General features: G+C 38.2%; 1 protein-coding gene across 1 annotated transcript in view; it reads left to right on the top strand.

Moving 5' to 3' along the window:
- Positions 1 to 15351, top strand: part of PLXDC2 (plexin domain containing 2) — a 472622-nt gene extending 457271 nt beyond the window's left edge. Inside the window, exon 15 of the mRNA XM_023223192.2 lies at positions 14696 to 15351. Within this exon, the coding sequence (XP_023078960.1) occupies positions 14696 to 14812 (117 nt within the window). The 3' untranslated portion in view covers positions 14813 to 15351. The remainder of the gene's footprint in view (positions 1 to 14695) is intronic.
- The last annotated feature ends 4673 nt before the right edge of the window (positions 15352 to 20024 follow it).

Raw genomic sequence — 20024 nt, 5'->3', positions numbered from 1 at the left:
ATTCCTCAAGGATCTAGAACTAGATGTACCATATGACCCAGCCATCCCACTACTGGGTATATACCCAAAGGATTATAAATTATGCTACTACAAAGACACATGCACACGTATGTTTATTGCGGCACTATTCACAATAGCAAAGACTTGGAATCAACCCAAATGTCCATCAGTGACAGACTGGATTAAGAAAATGTGGCACATATACACCATGGAATACTATGCAGCCATAAAAAAGGATGAGTTTGTGTCCTTTGTAGGGACATGGATGCAGCTGGAAACCATCATTCTTAGCAAACTATCACAAGAAGAGAAAACCAAACACTGCATGTTCTCACTCATAGGTGGGAACTGAACAATGAATTCACTTGGACTTGGGAAGGGAAACATCACACACTGGGGCCTATCATGGGGAGGGGGGAGGGGGGAGGGGGGAGGGATTGCACTGGGGAGTTACACCTGATATAAATGATGAATTGATTGGTGCTGACGAGTTGATGGGTGCAGCACACCAACATGGCACAAGTATACATGTGTAACAAACCTGCACGTTATGCACATGTACCCTAGAACTTACAGTATAATAATAATAAAAAAAAAGAAATCAGTAAAATGCAGTAGGAAGACTCTAGCACCAAGAAGGCAGCAGATTTTGCATAAATTCCAGCTTTTACTAACTTTGTGATTCTGGTCAATCCTGAACCATTCTGTGTAACATAACCAGGAGTTAAAACCAACTTTGCTGACTCTCCCAAGCAGCCTTCAACTTTGTTAAAAGTGCTATTTGAAACAGTAGTCACTTTCAACCAAAAATTATGTAAATAGATAATTTATTTGAGGGATTCCTTTATTTCCGACTCCTACCCAATTGTCTTGAGCTATTGTTAAGTTATTCAAATGAGAAGAGGAAGGGAAAAAGAACAAATGATCTACATAATTCACAAACCATATTATCAAACCCCTGAGTATTATACCATTGACTGTACAAAACAAAAACAACAAAAAAGTTGTTTTTATAGGTTCTAATTGTTATATCTCAGTCATCTTGCTTTTTTATCTTTTTTTTTTTTTTTTAAAGTGTTGCAAACAGGATGACTTCCAGAGCTATGATCGAACTCACATATGATTACCATGGTTATCAGCACTTCTTTATCACAGGATGAATGCAATGCACTCTAGGAAAACTTTTGTGGAGGTTACATGAATCTGTATACAGGACAGTAATGAATATCACTGGAGCCCTAAGTAAGGAATGATTAAGCACTGTTATTAGTCAGTTACAACATTGTTTGACAATATAATTACAAATGCATCTGTAAAGCCTCTACAATTGATCCTCTAAATTACATATTAGCTTTTATTTTCCTGCTACACTAATACTTTATTGTTCATTTTCTCAGGGTCATAATTATATTTTTATTTCAACCTCTGAGTTGATTTGACACGATATAGTATGTGCCCAAAATAAATAAATCAAGTTCCTCAGATTTAAAAACATATACCATTTTGGATACTCATTTTTCAATGTAGGACCTTAAATAGGTAAAAAGTTTGCTATCTGCCTTTTAAAGTTTCTTTAAAACTTTTAATTTTATTCCAACATATACAAATTAAAAACATATGATGAAACTGGTCATATATGTAAGTGTGGTTTTGCCCTAGTTTGACTGATAAGATCACTCTGTATCTTCAAATGAATGGGTCCAGTCTCAGATTTGATGACATAAATCATTCTCTTGGGTTGTTTCTTAATCATGTGATTAAATATGGAGTAAAGCACACAATTACTTTAGGATAGAAAATAACTCACATTAACCATTCCGAAGGTCACTGCTGATTAGACCTTAACTTTCCAGATTTCTTTAGCTTCACTTAGAAACACATTGGCACTCCAGACACGGGTAACTTGACAAGAACAATTTCTTAAGGAACATGGTCAGTCTGCTGTAGGGAGGCAGCACTAACTCATATTCGACTTTTATTAGGATATTTATGACCAGTGCAGTATTATCTTGTCTTTTAACTCAGTCACTAGGCAGCAGTGAACTGGCTTGTTTTCACACACCCTGCAAAGTACTTTTCTTTAGAGTAAATTGCCTGCCTAATAGCAAATTATTACATGATTTGGGTAAAAATAACCACTTGTGGCAGTGTGGCTCAAAAAATAAAGAGATGCTGCTCAAAGCATTATTAGCATATTATGATCTAAGGCTAATGTTGAAGAAGACTAGAATATTCTCAGCTCATATCACAAAAAAATTAGTCAAAACCAAAGAATCTGTCTGTGCAGTACACTGCTGGAGCGTCTTACACTCACAGAGGGGTGTAGCTAAGGCAAACATACTTTCCGCTTTGCCCAGAACCATTCTAGTTTATGTCTGTTGTCTGATGTAATTATTAATAGTTTCTCCATTTGTTCTCAAAAGTGTCCTAATTTGGACAATAAATCGTATGGTCATCCTATGTGTAATTATATTTTCCAGTTTAGTATGCATCTAAAGACATAGGACACAAAAACTTTAAAGGCTAAACAGCCACATGAGAATTCAATAATAATGAAAGGAACATCAAAGGTATGATCAATATTGAATAAAGGATTCAGTCAAATGCTCTAAAATACTTAAGAAAGAGAGAGAGAATTAGGAGGAATCTCATTAAAGACATGGTGTTTGTGCAGGGTCTTGAAAGGGTGCTATGTTCTGGCTAAGTGAAGAGGAAGGGCAGATACCTTTTCAGATGGAATAGGGATATATTCTGGTTTTAAAAACATTAAATCAAGAAAGGTCAGGATGAATCAACTTATTTAACTATGTGTTAATATCTATGAGCAAATATTGAAAATGGCTTTAGTATAGATGGAAAATAGATATGGCAGGCTTTGAAGGACAAACACAGAATCTGACTATCATTCCATAAGCAGTGAGAATCAATGATGTAATAAAGAAGTAGGAGTTTAGGCCTGGCACCATGGCTCACGCCTCCGATCCCAGCACTTTGGTAGGCCGAGGTGGGTGGATCACTTGAGGTCAGGAGTTCGAGACCAGCCTGGCCAAGATGGTGAAACCCCATCTCTACTAAAAATACAATAATTAGCCAAGCATGGTTGTGCGTGCTTGTAGTCCCAGCTTCTTGGGAGGCTGAGGAAGGAGAATCTCTTGAACCCAGGAGGTGGAGGTTGAAGTGAGCTGAGATCATGCCACTGCACTACAGCCAGGGCAACAGAGACAGGCTCCATCAAAAAATAAATAAATATATACATAAAATAAAAAAGAAGTAGGAGTTTAAAATGCTTCTGGGGAAGGAGTATAGTGAGCCAAAAGAAGAGTGAAAAGATGGTCAGAAGAGAGTTAGAAGACTATCAGTATTCTATATGTGAAGCAGTTGCTGAGAGCTGAATTGGGGTGTTTATAGAGGGACAAGAATGAGGCTAATCCAGGAGCCATGTGGAGGAAGAAGACAGAATTTAGCAATCTTTGTTTGTGTAAAGGTTTATACGTGAAAGGGTTTTCAAACAGTTATCTTCGATTCTCAGTACTCCCCAATGAGCTCAGTAAATACAGAATTGTTAGATCCTTATTTTACAGATAGGATGACTGAGATTCCAAGAACGTAAGCAGTTTCCTATATCTAATTAGTGGTAAAACTGAGGAGGATGCCCTGATTCATTACATTGAATATATAGGATGAAGAAGAATCAAAGATAACTTCAAAGTTCAAAATCTGTGTAACTGAGAAATTGAATTTTCTTTTTCTTTCTTTCTTTATTTTTCTTTCTTTCTCCTTCCTTCCTTCCTTCCTTCCTTCCTTCCTTCCTTCCTTCCTTCCTTCCTTCCTTCTTTTCTTCTTTTTTTCTTTTGACAGAGTTTTGCTCTTGTTGCTCAGGCTAGAGTGCAGTGGCATGGTCTCGGCTCACCACAACCTCCGCCTGCCAGGTTCAGGTGATTCTTCTGCCTCAACCTCCCAAGTAGCTGGGACTACAGACGCCTGCCACCACGCCCTGCCAATTTTTGTATTTTTAGTAGAGATGGGGTTTCACCATGTTGGCCTCAGGTGATCTGCCTGCCTCAGCCTCCCAAAGTGCTGGAATTACAGGCGTGAACCATCGCGCTTGGCTGAAATTGAATTTTCTAATGACAGTATTAAAAACATCAGAAGGTAATGTAAGTTTAGGAAGGAAAGTAACAGGATGGATTTTAAGCAGGTTTGGTTTGAGCTGATGGTCAAGAAATTGGGTATCTTCAAAAAAAAAAAAAAAGACTGAAAAAAAAAGGGAATGGATTTGGGAAAACAATCAGGTGAGAAGTGTGGAACTAATAGTAGAAGTTGAAACCCAAGAGAATAAAGAGTTGGGTTTTGTCAGCACTAAACTTTAGGACGTGTTGACAGTTAATGCTGATGAATCAGAAAAGGGGACCATTTAAGACAAAAACAAAACAGACACACATACACACACACACAAACGTACACACACACACACAAACATACACACACACACACAAACACACATGCACACACACAATGAGCAAGATGCAAGAAAATATACCATCCTAGAAAGCCACAAAAGGGAAAGGGTCAAGATTGAAAAGACAGGCAGCAGCGTAAAGTGCTCTAGAGAAGTCACAGAGGACGTTAATGACTAAGTCATTGGTAACCTGAGAGAATTAAAGCAGGGAGCAGGCACTGAGGGTGAAAAATGGTTTTGTACCGTGAAGCCAGTTGATGGAGCCGGACATTTCAGAGAGATATAGTACTGAGAGTTCGAAGAAACATCAAGTAAACCCTTTTCCCTGATGTTCGGTGTAGGTAAAAGGTAAACAATGGAAGGGGTGTTTTAAGGGTCTTGGAGAGGAAGGAGAAATGAAGTAACTTCCTAACAGTGACAGTATTATTAAACAGGGAAAGCAATTAACTATGCAACTGAGGAAGACTTTTGAGGATATGAAGAAAACATGAGTAGATATAAAAGCATTGATGGGAGCAAGGGATTAGCATCTTCTAAAGGGCTTCATTGGCTCTGTAAAAGTAGATGGAGAAATACATAATTGAGAGAGGGCACCCTGGGATTAGATGCTAGAGCAAATAGATAGAGTTTGGGTGTATGAAAATAATTCAACAAGAGAAGAGTAAATGAATCACTGACTTCCCAATGGAAATTAGAGTGTGATTCTTTGACACTGGGTGAACCGGAACGTGTGACTTTTTTCTCCACTAATTGGGTCTGCTTAGGATCTGGAATAGGAAAATATAGAAGATAAGGATCTGTGATGAGGACTGGGGAAACTTACCCAGAATTGATGGTCAGATAAAGGAGAGAACAGACAGTAAGTTGGCTGAAGAGGCCCTCTATGGAATTCAGGCTAGCAGGAAGTTAAGTGAAGCCTGGGTGAACTGTAGAGGCTAATTGGATGTGATCTTCCACCATCTAAAGGATTTAGAGGCAGTGCAGTGCCATGTAATAGCCAGGCTCTGTAGGTAGCAGCTTCGAGGTGAAGTAGAAGGAGGAATGTAGAAGGGATGGAAGTGGATATGATTTTAAATATCCAGGAGGAACCCTGATCGAGGGAACGCTCAAGTCATTGAGTTGCTGGAGGAAATACAGGAGGGAGAATCAATGCACACAAAACCAGTGGTTGGCACTTTCTAAAGACCTGGAGTGAGTCTTGCATGCAGCTTCAGGGCTGCACTGATGGCGAGTTTCATTCTGTCTTCTGTTCCATTCATTCTGCCCATGCAGCCATCTCCAGTGACTCCAGATGAAGGCATTTTTCTTTGAAACTCATAGCATTTATTGTGGAATGTTTCCAGTGGATACTTGATTTCATGCTGACTCTCAAATCTCATTGGTTAGCTCCTGTTCAAGTTTTTATATACAAATATATTATTTTCCCTATAAATAAGATAAATGCATAATTGCCTTACTTTTAGTACTGTTTTACATAAAGCTGTGCAAATATTAATTTTATCAGACGACTGAATGCATTTACCACATAGTCATGCTCGGTTTGAACAACAAAGTGGCCAATAGTGAGGTGAAGTCAAAAAAGGAAAAAAAAAATATTCAAGAAATACAGCTTGTCACCCATGAGTCTGAATGTCATCCTCTCATGGCAGCATAAACTATAAATAAGATCTGTGCAAGTGAACACAAGCACTTATTGTGAATCTCCCTGTATATAACAGTTTGCCAGCTGAGGTGGATCAAATCTATCTGTTTCCAAGTGCAAGTAAAAAGGGGTTGCATCGTCTTGAGAGAATGGTAAAATTATAATAAAACCAACTCAAATAAAATTGGCTTTTTATTATCACCATGTACTAAAAATTCTAAACTCTGTTAGTGATAAAATATTCCTCCCTGATAGAAACCTTTGCTGATCTAAGCATTAAAAAGTGGGCTCGCTTATTGTTGAGTTTTACTGATGTAATATATAAGCTTCAACTTAGTCCAATGTTATTACGTATCCTTTAGTAAACATTGCCTTCTACATGGAAGTTAATTCAGAGAACTCCCAGTAACACACTTGGCTCCCGACAGTGAACTCAGCTACATGCATTCATTTAGAGAATAAAAGTTAATCAGAGTTTGGTATCCATTGCATTTGTTTTGGGCACACTGATGTCTTCAACCTATAAGGTACTTTATATATCTGTGTTAAAACAGTAGATTCAAAATAAAGAATGATAGCATTGTGGTTGTAAAGACAGAAAAACAGAACTTAAGTCACTTCAATTCTGCTACTGCAAGTACAAATCATTCTCTGAACGTTGTGAAGTTCTTCATTTGGCAATATCCCCCCTTTTTTTTTTCAAAAAGTGCATTCATTCACTCTATTTCCCCTTTTTTATGGCAATATTTTATTTTTTTATTTTTAATGGGTTTTAGTGGCATAATTATATATCGATAAAGTTCAAAACAAGAAAATGTTCTCTGCATTTCTTACTGCCATTATTATTAATTTTCTTTCATGATTATTACTGAGAATAATGTTGTCTTCCAGAGGAGCAGATGTTACAATAAGGATTCACTCCTGGTGTCAGATAGCTTCAATATCCCACTGCTGTGCATATTTCAGCGGTCACAGGATATCACATTTGACTTCTAGAACATATACATAGAGCACAGTATAGATAGATGTACATACATAGACACACATATACATATATATATATATATATATATATATATGTATGTTGACTACATCCCTCCAATCACAGGAACAACCACAATATATGAAAAAATGTGACAAGAGATATTGATAAAATACCAGGAAACATCTAAACAGCACAGGAAAAATAGAAGTGACTTGTAATCTGTAGGTGGGGATTCAGAAAATTTGCATGGCCAGGTGCAATGGCTCACACGTGTCATCCCCACACTTTGGGAGGCCAAGGCAGGAGGACTGCTTGAGGCTAGAAGTTCAAGACCAGCCTAGGCAATGTGATGAAACCCTGTCTCTACTAAATAAATACATAAATAGATTAATTAAATAAATAAAAATAGGAAAAAAAAAAATTAGCCAGGAATGGTGGTGCACTCCTGTGGTCCCAGCTACTTAGGAGACTGAGGTGGGAAGATCACTTGAGCCCAGGAAGTTGAGGCTGCATTGAGAGTTGATCATGCCACTGTACTCCAGTCCAGGTTACAGAGTGAGATACTGTCTCAAAAGAAAGGAGGAAAGAAAGGAAAGGAAGAAGGAAAGGAAAGGAAAGGAAGAAGGAAAGAAAGAAAGAAGGAAAGAAAAGAGAGAGGAAAAGAAAGAAAGTGTTCTTGGAAATATGTGAAACTAAAGAGTGAAAGAAAACAATACACATTAAGTGTTTGCAATGTGTGATTGAAAGATATTTATTCAGCCATTGGAGAATCGTTGACTTTGTGCTTTAAAGATGTTAACTTTTGGAAAATCACACAAATTGTATGTTTTTTGTTGTTGTTGTTAACCCTAGTACATAGCTGATCTGTATATGCTTGGGAACAGTTTTCATCTTGCACATGAACTGACTATGGTTGTAACTAATTCTTCAGGATCATCCATAAGACAGTTCTAGAATGAAGGCAATATATCAATGACAGGTGGTAACGGGAGACTAGAGAAGAGCTGACGCAGGAAAATAAGGCAACTTCCACACCAGGAAGAATCAAAAGAGGGCTAGCAGAAAACATGCAAAGATCACCCAGCCTTTGCTTCCCACACAAGCAATTAGAATGCTCCTGCTTGGAATTTTCAACCACACCAGAAGACCAACAAATCAATTTGAGTGACTCTTTTTAAGGAAAAAGGGACGTACGTTTCATGAAGCAAAGAGATATACAGTCACACACAGGAGCTGTTTATTTTAATAAGATTGCTAGATTCCCTGGCCAGGACCCAAAGCCATTGTATTTCCCCATAGATAGAATTGGCAATTAAAATACACGACACTCATGTGGATCAGAATTTTTTTAAAAAAAGCCATTAATTAGTATATGTCCAATTAAATATATATATTTTTAATGACTGGTTGTTTATTTGAAATCCAAACTTTATGGGTGTCTCATTTATTTGCTAAATCTGGCAATCCAACCTTTAACTTGTTAAGACTAAATAAATATTCAACACAAAATAAGGAAAATAGAGAAAAAAATTGTATTTCAAAGAATGAAATAGAGAGAAAAAAATTCCTTCCCTTGGACAATCAAACTTTATCAAAGCTAAATATTGAAAGGTTGACCTGGGTGCAAAAGCAAGCCTTCAATTCCCATGAAGGTGTGCCAGAGACACAAGGAAGGCTGAGGTTCAATATCTTTTCTTCTTCTGGCTCCCGAAGGATGTTTCTGTTAGAAGAGACCTTAGAAAATCATAACCCTTGCTCTTTGAAGTGTGCTGTGTGGATCCACAGCCTCAGCATCACCTAGGAGGCTGTGAGAAACGCAGACCCCGCCAGGCCTCCCTGTTGAATCAGGAGCTGTAGTTTAACAAGATCCGCTGTGATTCGTGACACGGCCAGGCAAGTTTGAGAAACACAGATTTAGTTCTATAGTTTCCAAAACACATGTTTTAGAAAGCATAGGATTCGTAAACTCCATGAGGGCTTGGGGAGCGCACGCAAGCGGGGATCTGTACACCACAATTAAAGGAGACCGACCCTGTGTGCTTCACTCTGGGCTTCAAGGTAAGATTTTTATTAGAAAATAAGAAGAGTCCGTGACTTAAAAATTAAAAGGAAGGAAGGGCCGGGCGCTCTGGCTCACGCCTGTAATCACAGCACTTTGGGAGGCTGAGGCAGATGGATCACTTGAGGTCAGGGGTCCAAGACCAGGCTGGCCAACATGGTGAAACCCTGTCTCCACTAACAATACAAAAATTAGCTGGGCGTGGTGGCAGGTGCCTCTAATCACAGCTACTCAGGAGGCTGAGGCGTGAGAATAGCTTCAACCCAGGAGGCGGAGGTTGCAGTGAGCCAAGATCGTGCTACTGCACTCCAGCCTCGGTAACAGAGCAAGACTCCATCTCAAAAAAAACACAAACAAACGAACAAAAACAAAACAAACAAGAAAAACAGAAGGAAGGAAGGGTAGGTTTTTTTGAAAAACAATACTCTCGTTCATTTATATTCGGAAACTGAGTAAGGAGACGTGACTTTCCCCAAGTCCTACACTGGGAAGTAATTCCAGCCTCTTTCTATTCCCTCACTGTTCAGGGAGGAAGACAGCCCCAAAATGGCAGAAATTTCTAACCGGCTGCTTGACGAGTGCCATTATGTACCACAGGTGTTTTCTATCTGGGCCTTTAATTTCAAAATCAGTCCCTTTTCTTTCATACTCATGACTGTAACTTCCTTTGGAGGGCTCATCTAACCCAACACAAACCCCTCTCTGTGTTGCTCTCTGAACTGGAAGAAAGGTCTCCAGCTGCAGTTTTGTGTACACTGCTCACTGAGGGTGGCCTCGGGGTTCGTTTGTGGATATTTTAGCTAATTATCTTGCCACGGACCATTGAGTCAGACCTGGATGACTGTTCAATTAGTAGTACTGAAGCAAGAATTAGGGAGAATTCCTGACTGCACAGCCAACCCCCGTGCCAACATTATTGCTGCGAACATTTTCTTCTGAATATGATTAATCACATAAATAATTCTCAGAAATGAAATTAGAAATCACCCACGCATTGCACCCAGTAATGTTTTAAGACATTACATCCTGAAACTCTGTAGTGAATTAACACTACAGTCTGGTTTGAATCCTTCGATTTTCAGCATATATCCTGCCCTGTTAGCAAGTGACCCTGTGGCCTTGATGAGTTTCCATAACAATTTGAATTAGCCATTCTAAAAGGAACACAGATTTGGAACTGTCTGGGCCTCCAGAAAGAACATATCCCTTCTCTGAAATCCCTGGCTGTGCTCAATCATGCTTGCAAGTTTGTGGCAGGGCTGGACATGAGGCTCAGGTTTTCAGATCCTTCCATCCAAGCCCGTCCCTGTACTCTGGGTAGATGGCTTCTATTATGGCATAGATGTCAAGGACTTTTCTATGCTAACTAAATATTCAGTCATTCTGTTAAAGAATGTAATTTCAGCACTTTGGGAGGCCGAGGTGGGTGGGGATCACGAGGTCAGGGGTTTGAGACCAGCCTGGCAAAGATGGTGAAACCCCGTCTCTACTAAAAATACAAAAATTAGCCGGGTGCTGTGGTGGGCGGCTGTAATCCCAGCTACTCAGGAGGCTGAGGCAGGAGAATCGCTTGAACCAGGGAGGTGGAGGTTGCAGTGAGCCGAGATCATGCCATTGCACTTCAGCCTGGGGGACAGAGCAAGATTCTGCCCCATTCTTTTCATTTGTAAAGAATAATCTGACTACACGCAGATTGACATGGAAAATCAATTTCAGTTAGGGCCGATTTATGTAGATTTCCCTTAAGTATAGGAATTCTAAAAGTTAGCAGGAGGAGGCAGAAGAGACAAGGATCAGAAAAACCTCAACACAGAAGGTTCTCTTTAAAAATTATGATCTTCTCTCCACTTTGAAGGCAATTATCTCAGGCAAGCAAATAGAAAGATCCTAGGGTTTTAGAGGACAAATTAGCTATTATTTCACAGATGAAGAAATAAAGGACCGGAGAAATCAAGTCATTTATTCACAATCACGTAATTGCTTTGCCATGTGAGATGACATCTCCTATTTCATTATGAAAGTGTTCTAAAAGAAAGGAGAATTTTGGTGAAGTTGTTACTCTTTGCTTGGCATTGTTATGGCTAAGACTGAGATGTGAAGGGATTATAAAAGAATACAAAATGAGATCGAATGTTTAAAACCCTAGCTACATGACATTTGTTAGATTTCATTGTAAATTTTAAGATATTATTATGAAAATGCTTTTTAAAAATCCAGTAGAACTTGTTTATGAATTTTCAGTTTTTCCTGAATAAGAGAGCAGCCTTGAATAATTCTGTAGCTGGATTATACCTATTTTGTGCATCTTTAGTCATGAAATTGCATGAGTGACATACACTGATAGTTTAACCCAGGGGTTCCTGACCCCTGGGCTGTGGACGTGTACCTGTCCGTGGCCTGTTAGGAAATGGGCCACACAGCAGGAGGTGAGTGGCAGGCAAGCAAGCATTGCCAACCGAGCTCTGCCTCCTGTCAGATCAGCAGCAGCATTAGATTCTCATAGAAGCATGAACCCTAGTGTGAACTGCACATGTGAGGGATCTAGGTTGTGTGTTCCTTATGAGAATCTAATGCCTGATGATCTGTGGTAGAACAGTTTCATCCCAAAACCATCCTCCTACCCTGTGCCCCCAACATCAACCCATGAAAAAATTATCTTCCACAAAAACCAGCTCCTGGTGCCAAAAAGGTTGGAACCACTGGTTTAACCAATTGTGTGTTTTTGGTGGGATCTCTAGTGATTTTAAATCTTGTTGGGATATTTCTATGTTTTTTTCTACTCACTTTTTACTCATTTTTTTCTACAATGAGTAGAAAAAATTACAAATCAAAAAAATCCTTAAGGATATATGTAATTAGTTTAGAAAATATTATTGTACTCCGTTAACACGGGAAGCTTCACATCCAACATTTTGTATTTTCTATTCTGAGGACCTTTGTGATACACTCACAAAGCACATGATACTCACTATCAATCATCCTGCAGTCTCTTCACCTAAGAAAGAGTTGTTAATTCAGTAGCTCTGACTTATTAACGGAATACCAAAGTTGTTGGTATATTGTTAAGATTGAAATAAAACTACAGCCAGGTTCCCAAATGTTGGGTGAGTTATGTACAAACCATTGAATTTTAAGGAATAATTTCCATCATGGGAAAAATTAGCTTTGGAAGTAGGTAGATTTTTATTTTACGTCTTGGCCCTGCCATTTGCTAGCTTTGCAGGTTTGCGCAAAACGTAAAGGATGGAGTCGTGGATATTAAATGAGATCCTGTATGGAAATCACCTAGTATAAAGCATGAGATATGAAATAAAAGCCTCATAAAATGTAACTTTCATGAGTGTCATCATCAGCATGCCAGTCATCTGCAGTCCTTTTTAATGAAGAGCCACATATAGCACCATTTCTTTTTTCTCACCTTTAGTTTTTAATTTTTGTGGGTCCACAGTAGGTATATATATTTATGGAGCATGTGAAATGTTTGGATACAAGCATGCAATGTGCCATCATCACATCATGGAGAATAGGGTATCTATCTCCTCAAGCCTCAAGCATTTATCTTCTGTGTTACAAACAATCCAGTTATACTCTTCTAATTATTTTTAAGTGTATAATTAAATTATTATTGACTATAGTCACCCTGTTCTGCCATCAAATACGAAATCTTATTCTTTTTTTTATTTTTGAGGGGACCCATTAACTATCTCCACCTCCTCCCTGCCACGACCCTTCCTAGCCTCTAGTAACCATCCTTCTACTCTATCTCCATGAGTTTAATTGTTTTGATTCTTAGATCCCACAAGTTAGTGAGAACATGTGATGTTTGTCTGTCTGTGCCTGGCTTATTTCACTTAACATAATGATCTCCAGTCCATCCATGTTGTTGCGAATGACAGGATCTCATTATTTTTAAGGCTGAAGAGTACTCCATTGTGTATATGTACCACGTTTTCTTCATCCATTCATCTGTTGATGGACACTTCAGTTGCTTCCAAATCTTGGCTACTGTGAACAGTATAGCACAATGTCTTTATGTGGCTGTAAATTCGTGCTAGGCGGCAGGGTTGTTCTTGCTATGACCTTGGAAAGGTGGAGTTTCAGAGCAAAATCTCAGTGGTGCTGCTTGCCCAAGGAAGCTGTAGCTTTGGAGAAGCTCAGCTGTGAAGTCACTAAAACCAGAGTTGGGGCTATGAGTAGTGAGCACTGCAACATGTCATCTTTATCCTGCAAACAGGCATAACCATGAGTTACGGTACCCACCTCTCTAGAGGTGCTTTGTATGTTTCCATTGTTGATTATTTCAGCCTCACCATAGACACATTGTTTTGTTGTGTGGCTCTCTCTTTAGTTTTAAATTCTTCTTTCGAAAAATAGGGATAATTCAGTTTCACTTAATGGAACTTAATCAGCAAATACCTTTAAGCCATTCTGGCCACATAATGTTATAGAGATAGCACTTAATATTATTAGTAGGCAGAATGTAATTACCCTGATTGGTATTTTTTTCTAGAATGTAGAGCTAATACTCATCCCTACCTGATGTGAAAAATTTTCACAGCCATTAATCATCGACATTGGCATGTAATTGGAAAATCTAGAAAGATACCAAATGCCAGTATGTGTATACTGATATTTAACCTTTTTTGCATTAGAATTCTTTAGATAGAAATGAACTTCCTTCAATATTTATCATCTTATTTACCCCCAAATTGCAGGCACTTTGATAAATGGAGTAATAGTTTCTAGTGTCACTATGGCTGTGAAATGCATTTTAGTGTCTTCTGCTGTGACAACTCAGTAATTCATTTCAGCACATCTATTTGTAAATCACAGGTTTGTTTGATGGACGGAGTGCTGAGGAGAAATGCTGTCTTTTTGTCAATACAAATAACCTGTATTTTAGGACTAGTGTCTGTTGTACAATATTTGCTTCATAAGCTCACAATTGGCCACATCCTCTGATAATAGATTCCATTTTTAGGATATAACAGCTTTAATTTTCAAGCACAAAAAATAATAGATGGGTATGCTTAGCTAAATAAATAATTTCTTAAGACATTAAGTGATATTTCTTTTAGCTTATTTGCTAGGAAATCTGGTGCCTAATTGAAAACATACTTCTAGGAACAGCAGAATTTTATGACCTTAATTTTTAAGTGAATGAGTAAACCAAAAGAAGTGATATCAGTATTGACTTATAGAGAAGAGAGAGTGTCCGTGGCCATATGTTAAAAAATATGTTTTATTACAGTTCCTTTTTTGCCTAGTTATATTTGGGCATTTCAGACATATGCATACACATCCTTTGAGGGCAGGTGTGACAAATGGTCTATCCTGTGATGGGGTAGATAGCGCCATCTTGGAAATGCAAGCACAGGGCTTGGAGGGTTGATAAGGGGAACACTTAATTCTGACTGTAGCTATAATAAGAGATAACGTAACATGTTAATTAATTCAACATTTAATCTAAAATAGCTATCAAATAGATTTTTTATGGTGCTGGAATCTTACCCTGACGCACATTTTTTATTTTCGTGTTTTCTGTTTCAGAGACGCCCAAGCAGATGGCCTGCCATGAAGTTTAGAAGAGGCTCTGGACATCCTGCCTATGCTGAAGTTGAACCAGTTGGAGAGAAAGAAGGTTTTATTGTATCAGAGCAGTGCTAAAATTTCTAGGACACAACAACACCAATACTGGTTTACAGGTGTTAAGACTAAAATTTTGCCTATACCTTTAAGACAAACAAAAACAAACACACAAACAAACAAGCTCTAAGCTGCTGTAGCCTAAAGAAGACAAGATTTCTGGACAAGCTCAGCCCAGGAAACAAAGGGTAAACAAAAAACTAAAACTTATACAAAATACCATTTACACTGAACGTAGAATTCCCTAGTGGAATGTCATCTATAGTTCACTCGGAACATCTCCTGTGGACTTATCTGAAGTATGACAAGATTATAATGCTTTTGGCTTAGGTGCAGGGTTGCAAAGGGATCAGGAAAAAAAACTATAATAAAGCTTTAGTTCATGAGGGATCGACACCTTTGGTTCAAATGTTCTCTGATGTCTCAAATGTAACTGTTTTCCAAAGGCCGAACCCTTTCACTCAAAAGAGCAATGATGAATGTTTCAAGATTGCTAAGAAAAACAGCTCATGCAGGAGTGAAAACAAACACAAAATAAGAGATTTTCTATATTTTCAAAACAGATGTGTGTCACAAGGATGTTGTTTTTCTGGTCTAGATCCATCTGTACCAACAGGTTCATCACTTTACAGAACAAATCTTTTTATCTGTACAGGAGGTTCAAACTATGTCTGCCTCTTCCTTCATGATGAATGACCTTTCTATGAGCTGTGACAAAATTTCTGAACTTTTAGCTAAGGATTTGGGAAGAGGGGGTGGCAAACGGGGCTTTCTATACTCCTGCCTCCGCATAAAAACATCTGATTTATGCTTTAGGGAAGCCTTGCCTCCATTCCCCAACTGTGAAGTCCCATGAAACCAGTTGCTCTGGGCTGATGGAAACAAAAGGAAACAGTATGAAGAGTTCCTTAATCATTTTTGAAACAAAAATGTTAAGGGATTTTAAACTTATGGTTATTTTTAATTTTATGCCATTTCATTTGCTAAAGACCCATTTCATTGTACTTTTAAAGACCCATTTCATTGCCGATTCCTGTCTAAGAAGCCATTCACGTCAGCATGGCGATAAAAAGAATGAAAAACCCTGCTGAATCATACAGTAATTTTCTTTAAAGCACATAGTAGTTACATAAATATATATATAAATATATTTTTGTTTATAACTAACACAAGGCAGGATCTTGTGACTGTAAGAGTGCATTTTGTCATCAAGACAAAACAGATGCAAGATGCATCGCTGCATTACTTCCATAGAGTTGTAAAATAATCCTTAATATTAGAATATTTTTCTGTCACTTAGCAAAAGTGGTTCAGTTCATTACCACGCCCATCATGTTCTTGACTATTTGATCCACTTTTTCGTTCATGTCAACCCCTTCCCTCTCTGGCTAAATCAAGTGGATGCAGAAAGCTCCTTAAATGGAGGTATCGATTGCCCTGGAATCACAGTCCTGATTTTGAAAATTCCCCATGAATGAAGAAAGGAATGGCATCCCTTGAGAAGGAAAGTGGTTAATATATACACTGAGCTCCTAAAGTTTAAATTCAGGTACTGAGTGTACAATTTCACCAACATTCCAACCCATGAGACTTTTACACTCTGTGCCAAGAAACTGTTGGCTTTTGTAAGGTACGGGGCTCAACATTTGCAGATTCAGGTCTCAAGAAGCAGAGATGTCTCATAAGCAGCATTTTCTCAACAGTTTAGCATCTGTACACATCTGCCTTGGACATCAGTCCACTCACAGAGTAGCATACTTTATCATCACAAGTGTCTGACATGAACCAATACCATTTTCCATTCCATATATTCTGCTTTACAATTTTAAGTATTTGATGAAGGTGGTAACTTTTTCCTAACTTAGTTAACTATTGCAAAAAAAAAAAAATTGAAAAGCAAGGTGATTGAAGGATTGTGATGACAATCTCTTTGCAGCAGCTATGTTTGGTTTATGTGAAGTATCCCGGCTTATTCTTGTGGAGTAGGTTTGGTCAGACAGCAATAACCAAATGACATGCCAATATTACTGGTGCAACTGGTATTCTACAAATGCATAAGGAACACATAGACGACTTCCTTTTAGGATAAAATAATGCTTCTTTCACTAGCTTTTGTGGTAGCCGTGGCTTCCAATAGCAACTGTTTGACAGTTATAGAAATCTTGCATGTGTATTCTTAGTTTGTGTCCCTTAAGTGCTACTTAATTCTCAAGTAGTAATGTTATTCTTATACCCTTCAACGTTCATCTTCTATTTTGATTCAAAACAATTGATAATTCTATAAAAAACCATAAACACTCTGAATTCTTCAGTGAACCAAAGCACCAAATAATAGAGAAAACTTTTTGGAACTAGAGTGTTGGAAAACTTCTTAACAGAACTAAGAGTTAAAGGTAGTGAGAAGTGTGTGGTATATGAATTCTTTAGTGGTAAGGGGAAATTTTGGCTAAATCCTTTTCTTTCATGATACTCTCATTCTGTTTTATATTTCCAGTTTGTTCTTGTCCCCAATTGAGAGAACATACACACAGTTTCTGAAAATTCAAAATGGTTATCAATGCTTTGGACTTTATACATATTATGTATTAGAGAAGGTACAACTGTACATTACTTAATATACTATGAACATAGTAGAATAACAAAAAAATTAAAGATAGCAAAGAGACGAAACTTCTGGATAAATCAGATAAATGGTGCTACAGAGGACTTTAGTTATTTCAGCTTATTTGTAAAAATAATAATCAGTGATTAGGTAAAGATAGTGAAACTCAAGAAAAATATCTTGACCCATTTATGTCTAGTGTTCCATTATTGGAATGCTAAGTTTATGGGAGTTATTTAGATCCTACTGCTCAAGGTCATCACCAAGGTCTGGTTGCAAAAATTCAAAAAATTACAACCTCAGGCATAAATGGGTTAAGCCCAACAGATGGCACTGATCATAAATGATGGCTTGGGTGTGAAGGGTTTGGACTTGAAGATGCACTAACACCTAGAAAACTAAAGACAAAGTGCAGTTGACCCCCAATTACTATTTTAGTTTGAGGTATCAAGGGCATTTGCCAATCCCTTATATGTAGCTTCTAGAGTTGTGCTGTCCAATATTATATCCACTAGCCAACGTGGCTTTTGAAATTAAAATTAATTATAATTAAATTAAGAATGTAATTCTTCAGTCACACCAGCCACATATCAAGGACTTAATAGCCACACCTGGCTTGGGGCTACCATATTGGACAACAAGAAACACTTCTGCCGTTGAAGAAAATTTTAATGAACAATGCTGTAGAGGTGTTTCCTTTGAATTCCTTGTCCTTGAAGAAAACGGAAGAGGAGGAAGGAAACAAGATTTGGTAGCTCTTGGGCCTATCCAAACATTTTTTATCTTAGAGAGGCCCCATGGAGTAATGAAAAAAATACAAGCTGACACAGCTTTGAGTCCCCACTGTGTTATCTTGGGAAAATCATTTCAACCTCCATGAGTATCAATTTGCAATTTTGGAAAAGAAAAACATTTTTTGTCCTTTCTTGCAAGATTATTATGCAACCTGATTAAATGTACAGATGTACAGACTCTTAAAAACCTTATGTTAATGTAACCCACATAAAGTACGACTATTGGTCGAGTACCAGCACAAATTTGAATTCAAAGGAAGAATAGTGCCTCAGTCCAAAAAGCATCCAGAGGTAATCAGTTCATCACATATCTTGAGAAAGTGCAAAAAGAGAATGCATTCAAAACACAAAGCAAAATTTTTCAGTTTCTTTTCTGTGCATCTGAATATTTCCTTTAGTATTTGTCCCACATGACATCCATCCCATGTATTTCTCCAATCTTTGCCAACATTGCCTGTGAACATCCTTCATCTGGCTCAGTTCTTTATTGCACAGAACCACTTAGCTTCTCTAGTTTCTTATGATTTCCTATTTTACATGTAACAGCAAAAGGAGGCTTCCATTTAGAAGGCAATATCTCGAACATGAATAATTTCATATTTATTTTATCACTGTAACACTAATGTAAGGAGCTATGGCATTAAAGTATAAAACTATTTGGAACTTAATGTAAACTTTTGCACATGCAGACTATATAAAGGGAATAAAATTATTTTAAATTATGCTAATATCCAGATACATATTCTAAGGTTAGTATCATTTATCAGTTTTCGGCAACGGATTCTTATGTTACGTCTTCATGAGGGAGCATAAATTTGATCACGTCCCTAGTGTCTAGTGCCCACTTGAGAAAAGGTTTTGCCAGGATCCACGGATTGGTTCAAGATGCTTTCATTCATGATAGGAAATTAATATTTAAATAAGACTAATCGAAAACTAGAGGCCGGGCGCGGTGGCTCAAGCCTGTAATCCCAGCACTTTGGGAGGCGGAGACGGGCGGATCACGAGGTCAGGAGATCGAGACCATCCTGGCTAACACGGTGAAACCCCGTCTCTACTAAAAAATACAAAAACTAGCCGGGCGAGGTGGCGGGCGCCTGTAGTCCCAGCTACTCGGGGAGGCTGAGGCAGGAGAATGGCGTGAACCCGGGAGGCGGAGCTTGCAGTGAGCTGAGATCTGGCCACAGTACTCCATCCCGGTCGACAGAGTGAGACTCTGCCTCAAAAAAAAAAAAAAAAAAAACTAGATTCTCTGGTTTTAATTTCTTCCTCCTGTGAAATGTTCTTTTGGTTTGTATTTCTTTAGGCATTTTCCAAGTTACTGCTGCTTTTACTTCACCACTTCCAACCCCACTTTTGTTATCAGCGTCATATGCCAGAATCATGGGAGATCCAGCCTGGACAACATAGTGAGACCCCACCTCTATCAAATATACACACAAATATACATGTATATCATATATATGTATATTTGATAGAGGTGATAGTAAATATATATATATATATATAATATATATATATGCATGCCAGGCATGGTTTCCCATGCCTGTAGTCCCAGCTCCTCTGGAGGCTGAAGTGGAAGGGTTGCTTGAGCCCATGAATTAGAGGCTGCTGTGAGCCATGATTGTGCCACTGCACTCCAGGCTGGGCAACAGAGCAAAACCCCATCTCTAAATAAAAAAGAAGAATCGTGAGACATCATATAATCCAACCTCTTAATGTTACAGATAAGTAAACTGAGGCCCAAAGAGATATAGTCATATAGTCCCAGTGTCAATAAACTGGGTCTTGAACTTAAATGTTTGTTTCAATTCTCATTGCCTACATCTCTTAATTG

The sequence above is a fragment of the Piliocolobus tephrosceles genome, chromosome 9, assembly GCF_002776525.5.
Source record: "Piliocolobus tephrosceles isolate RC106 chromosome 9, ASM277652v3, whole genome shotgun sequence".
NCBI lineage: Eukaryota > Metazoa > Chordata > Mammalia > Primates > Cercopithecidae > Piliocolobus > Piliocolobus tephrosceles.
This window is presented reverse-complemented; position numbering and strand designations above follow the sequence as displayed.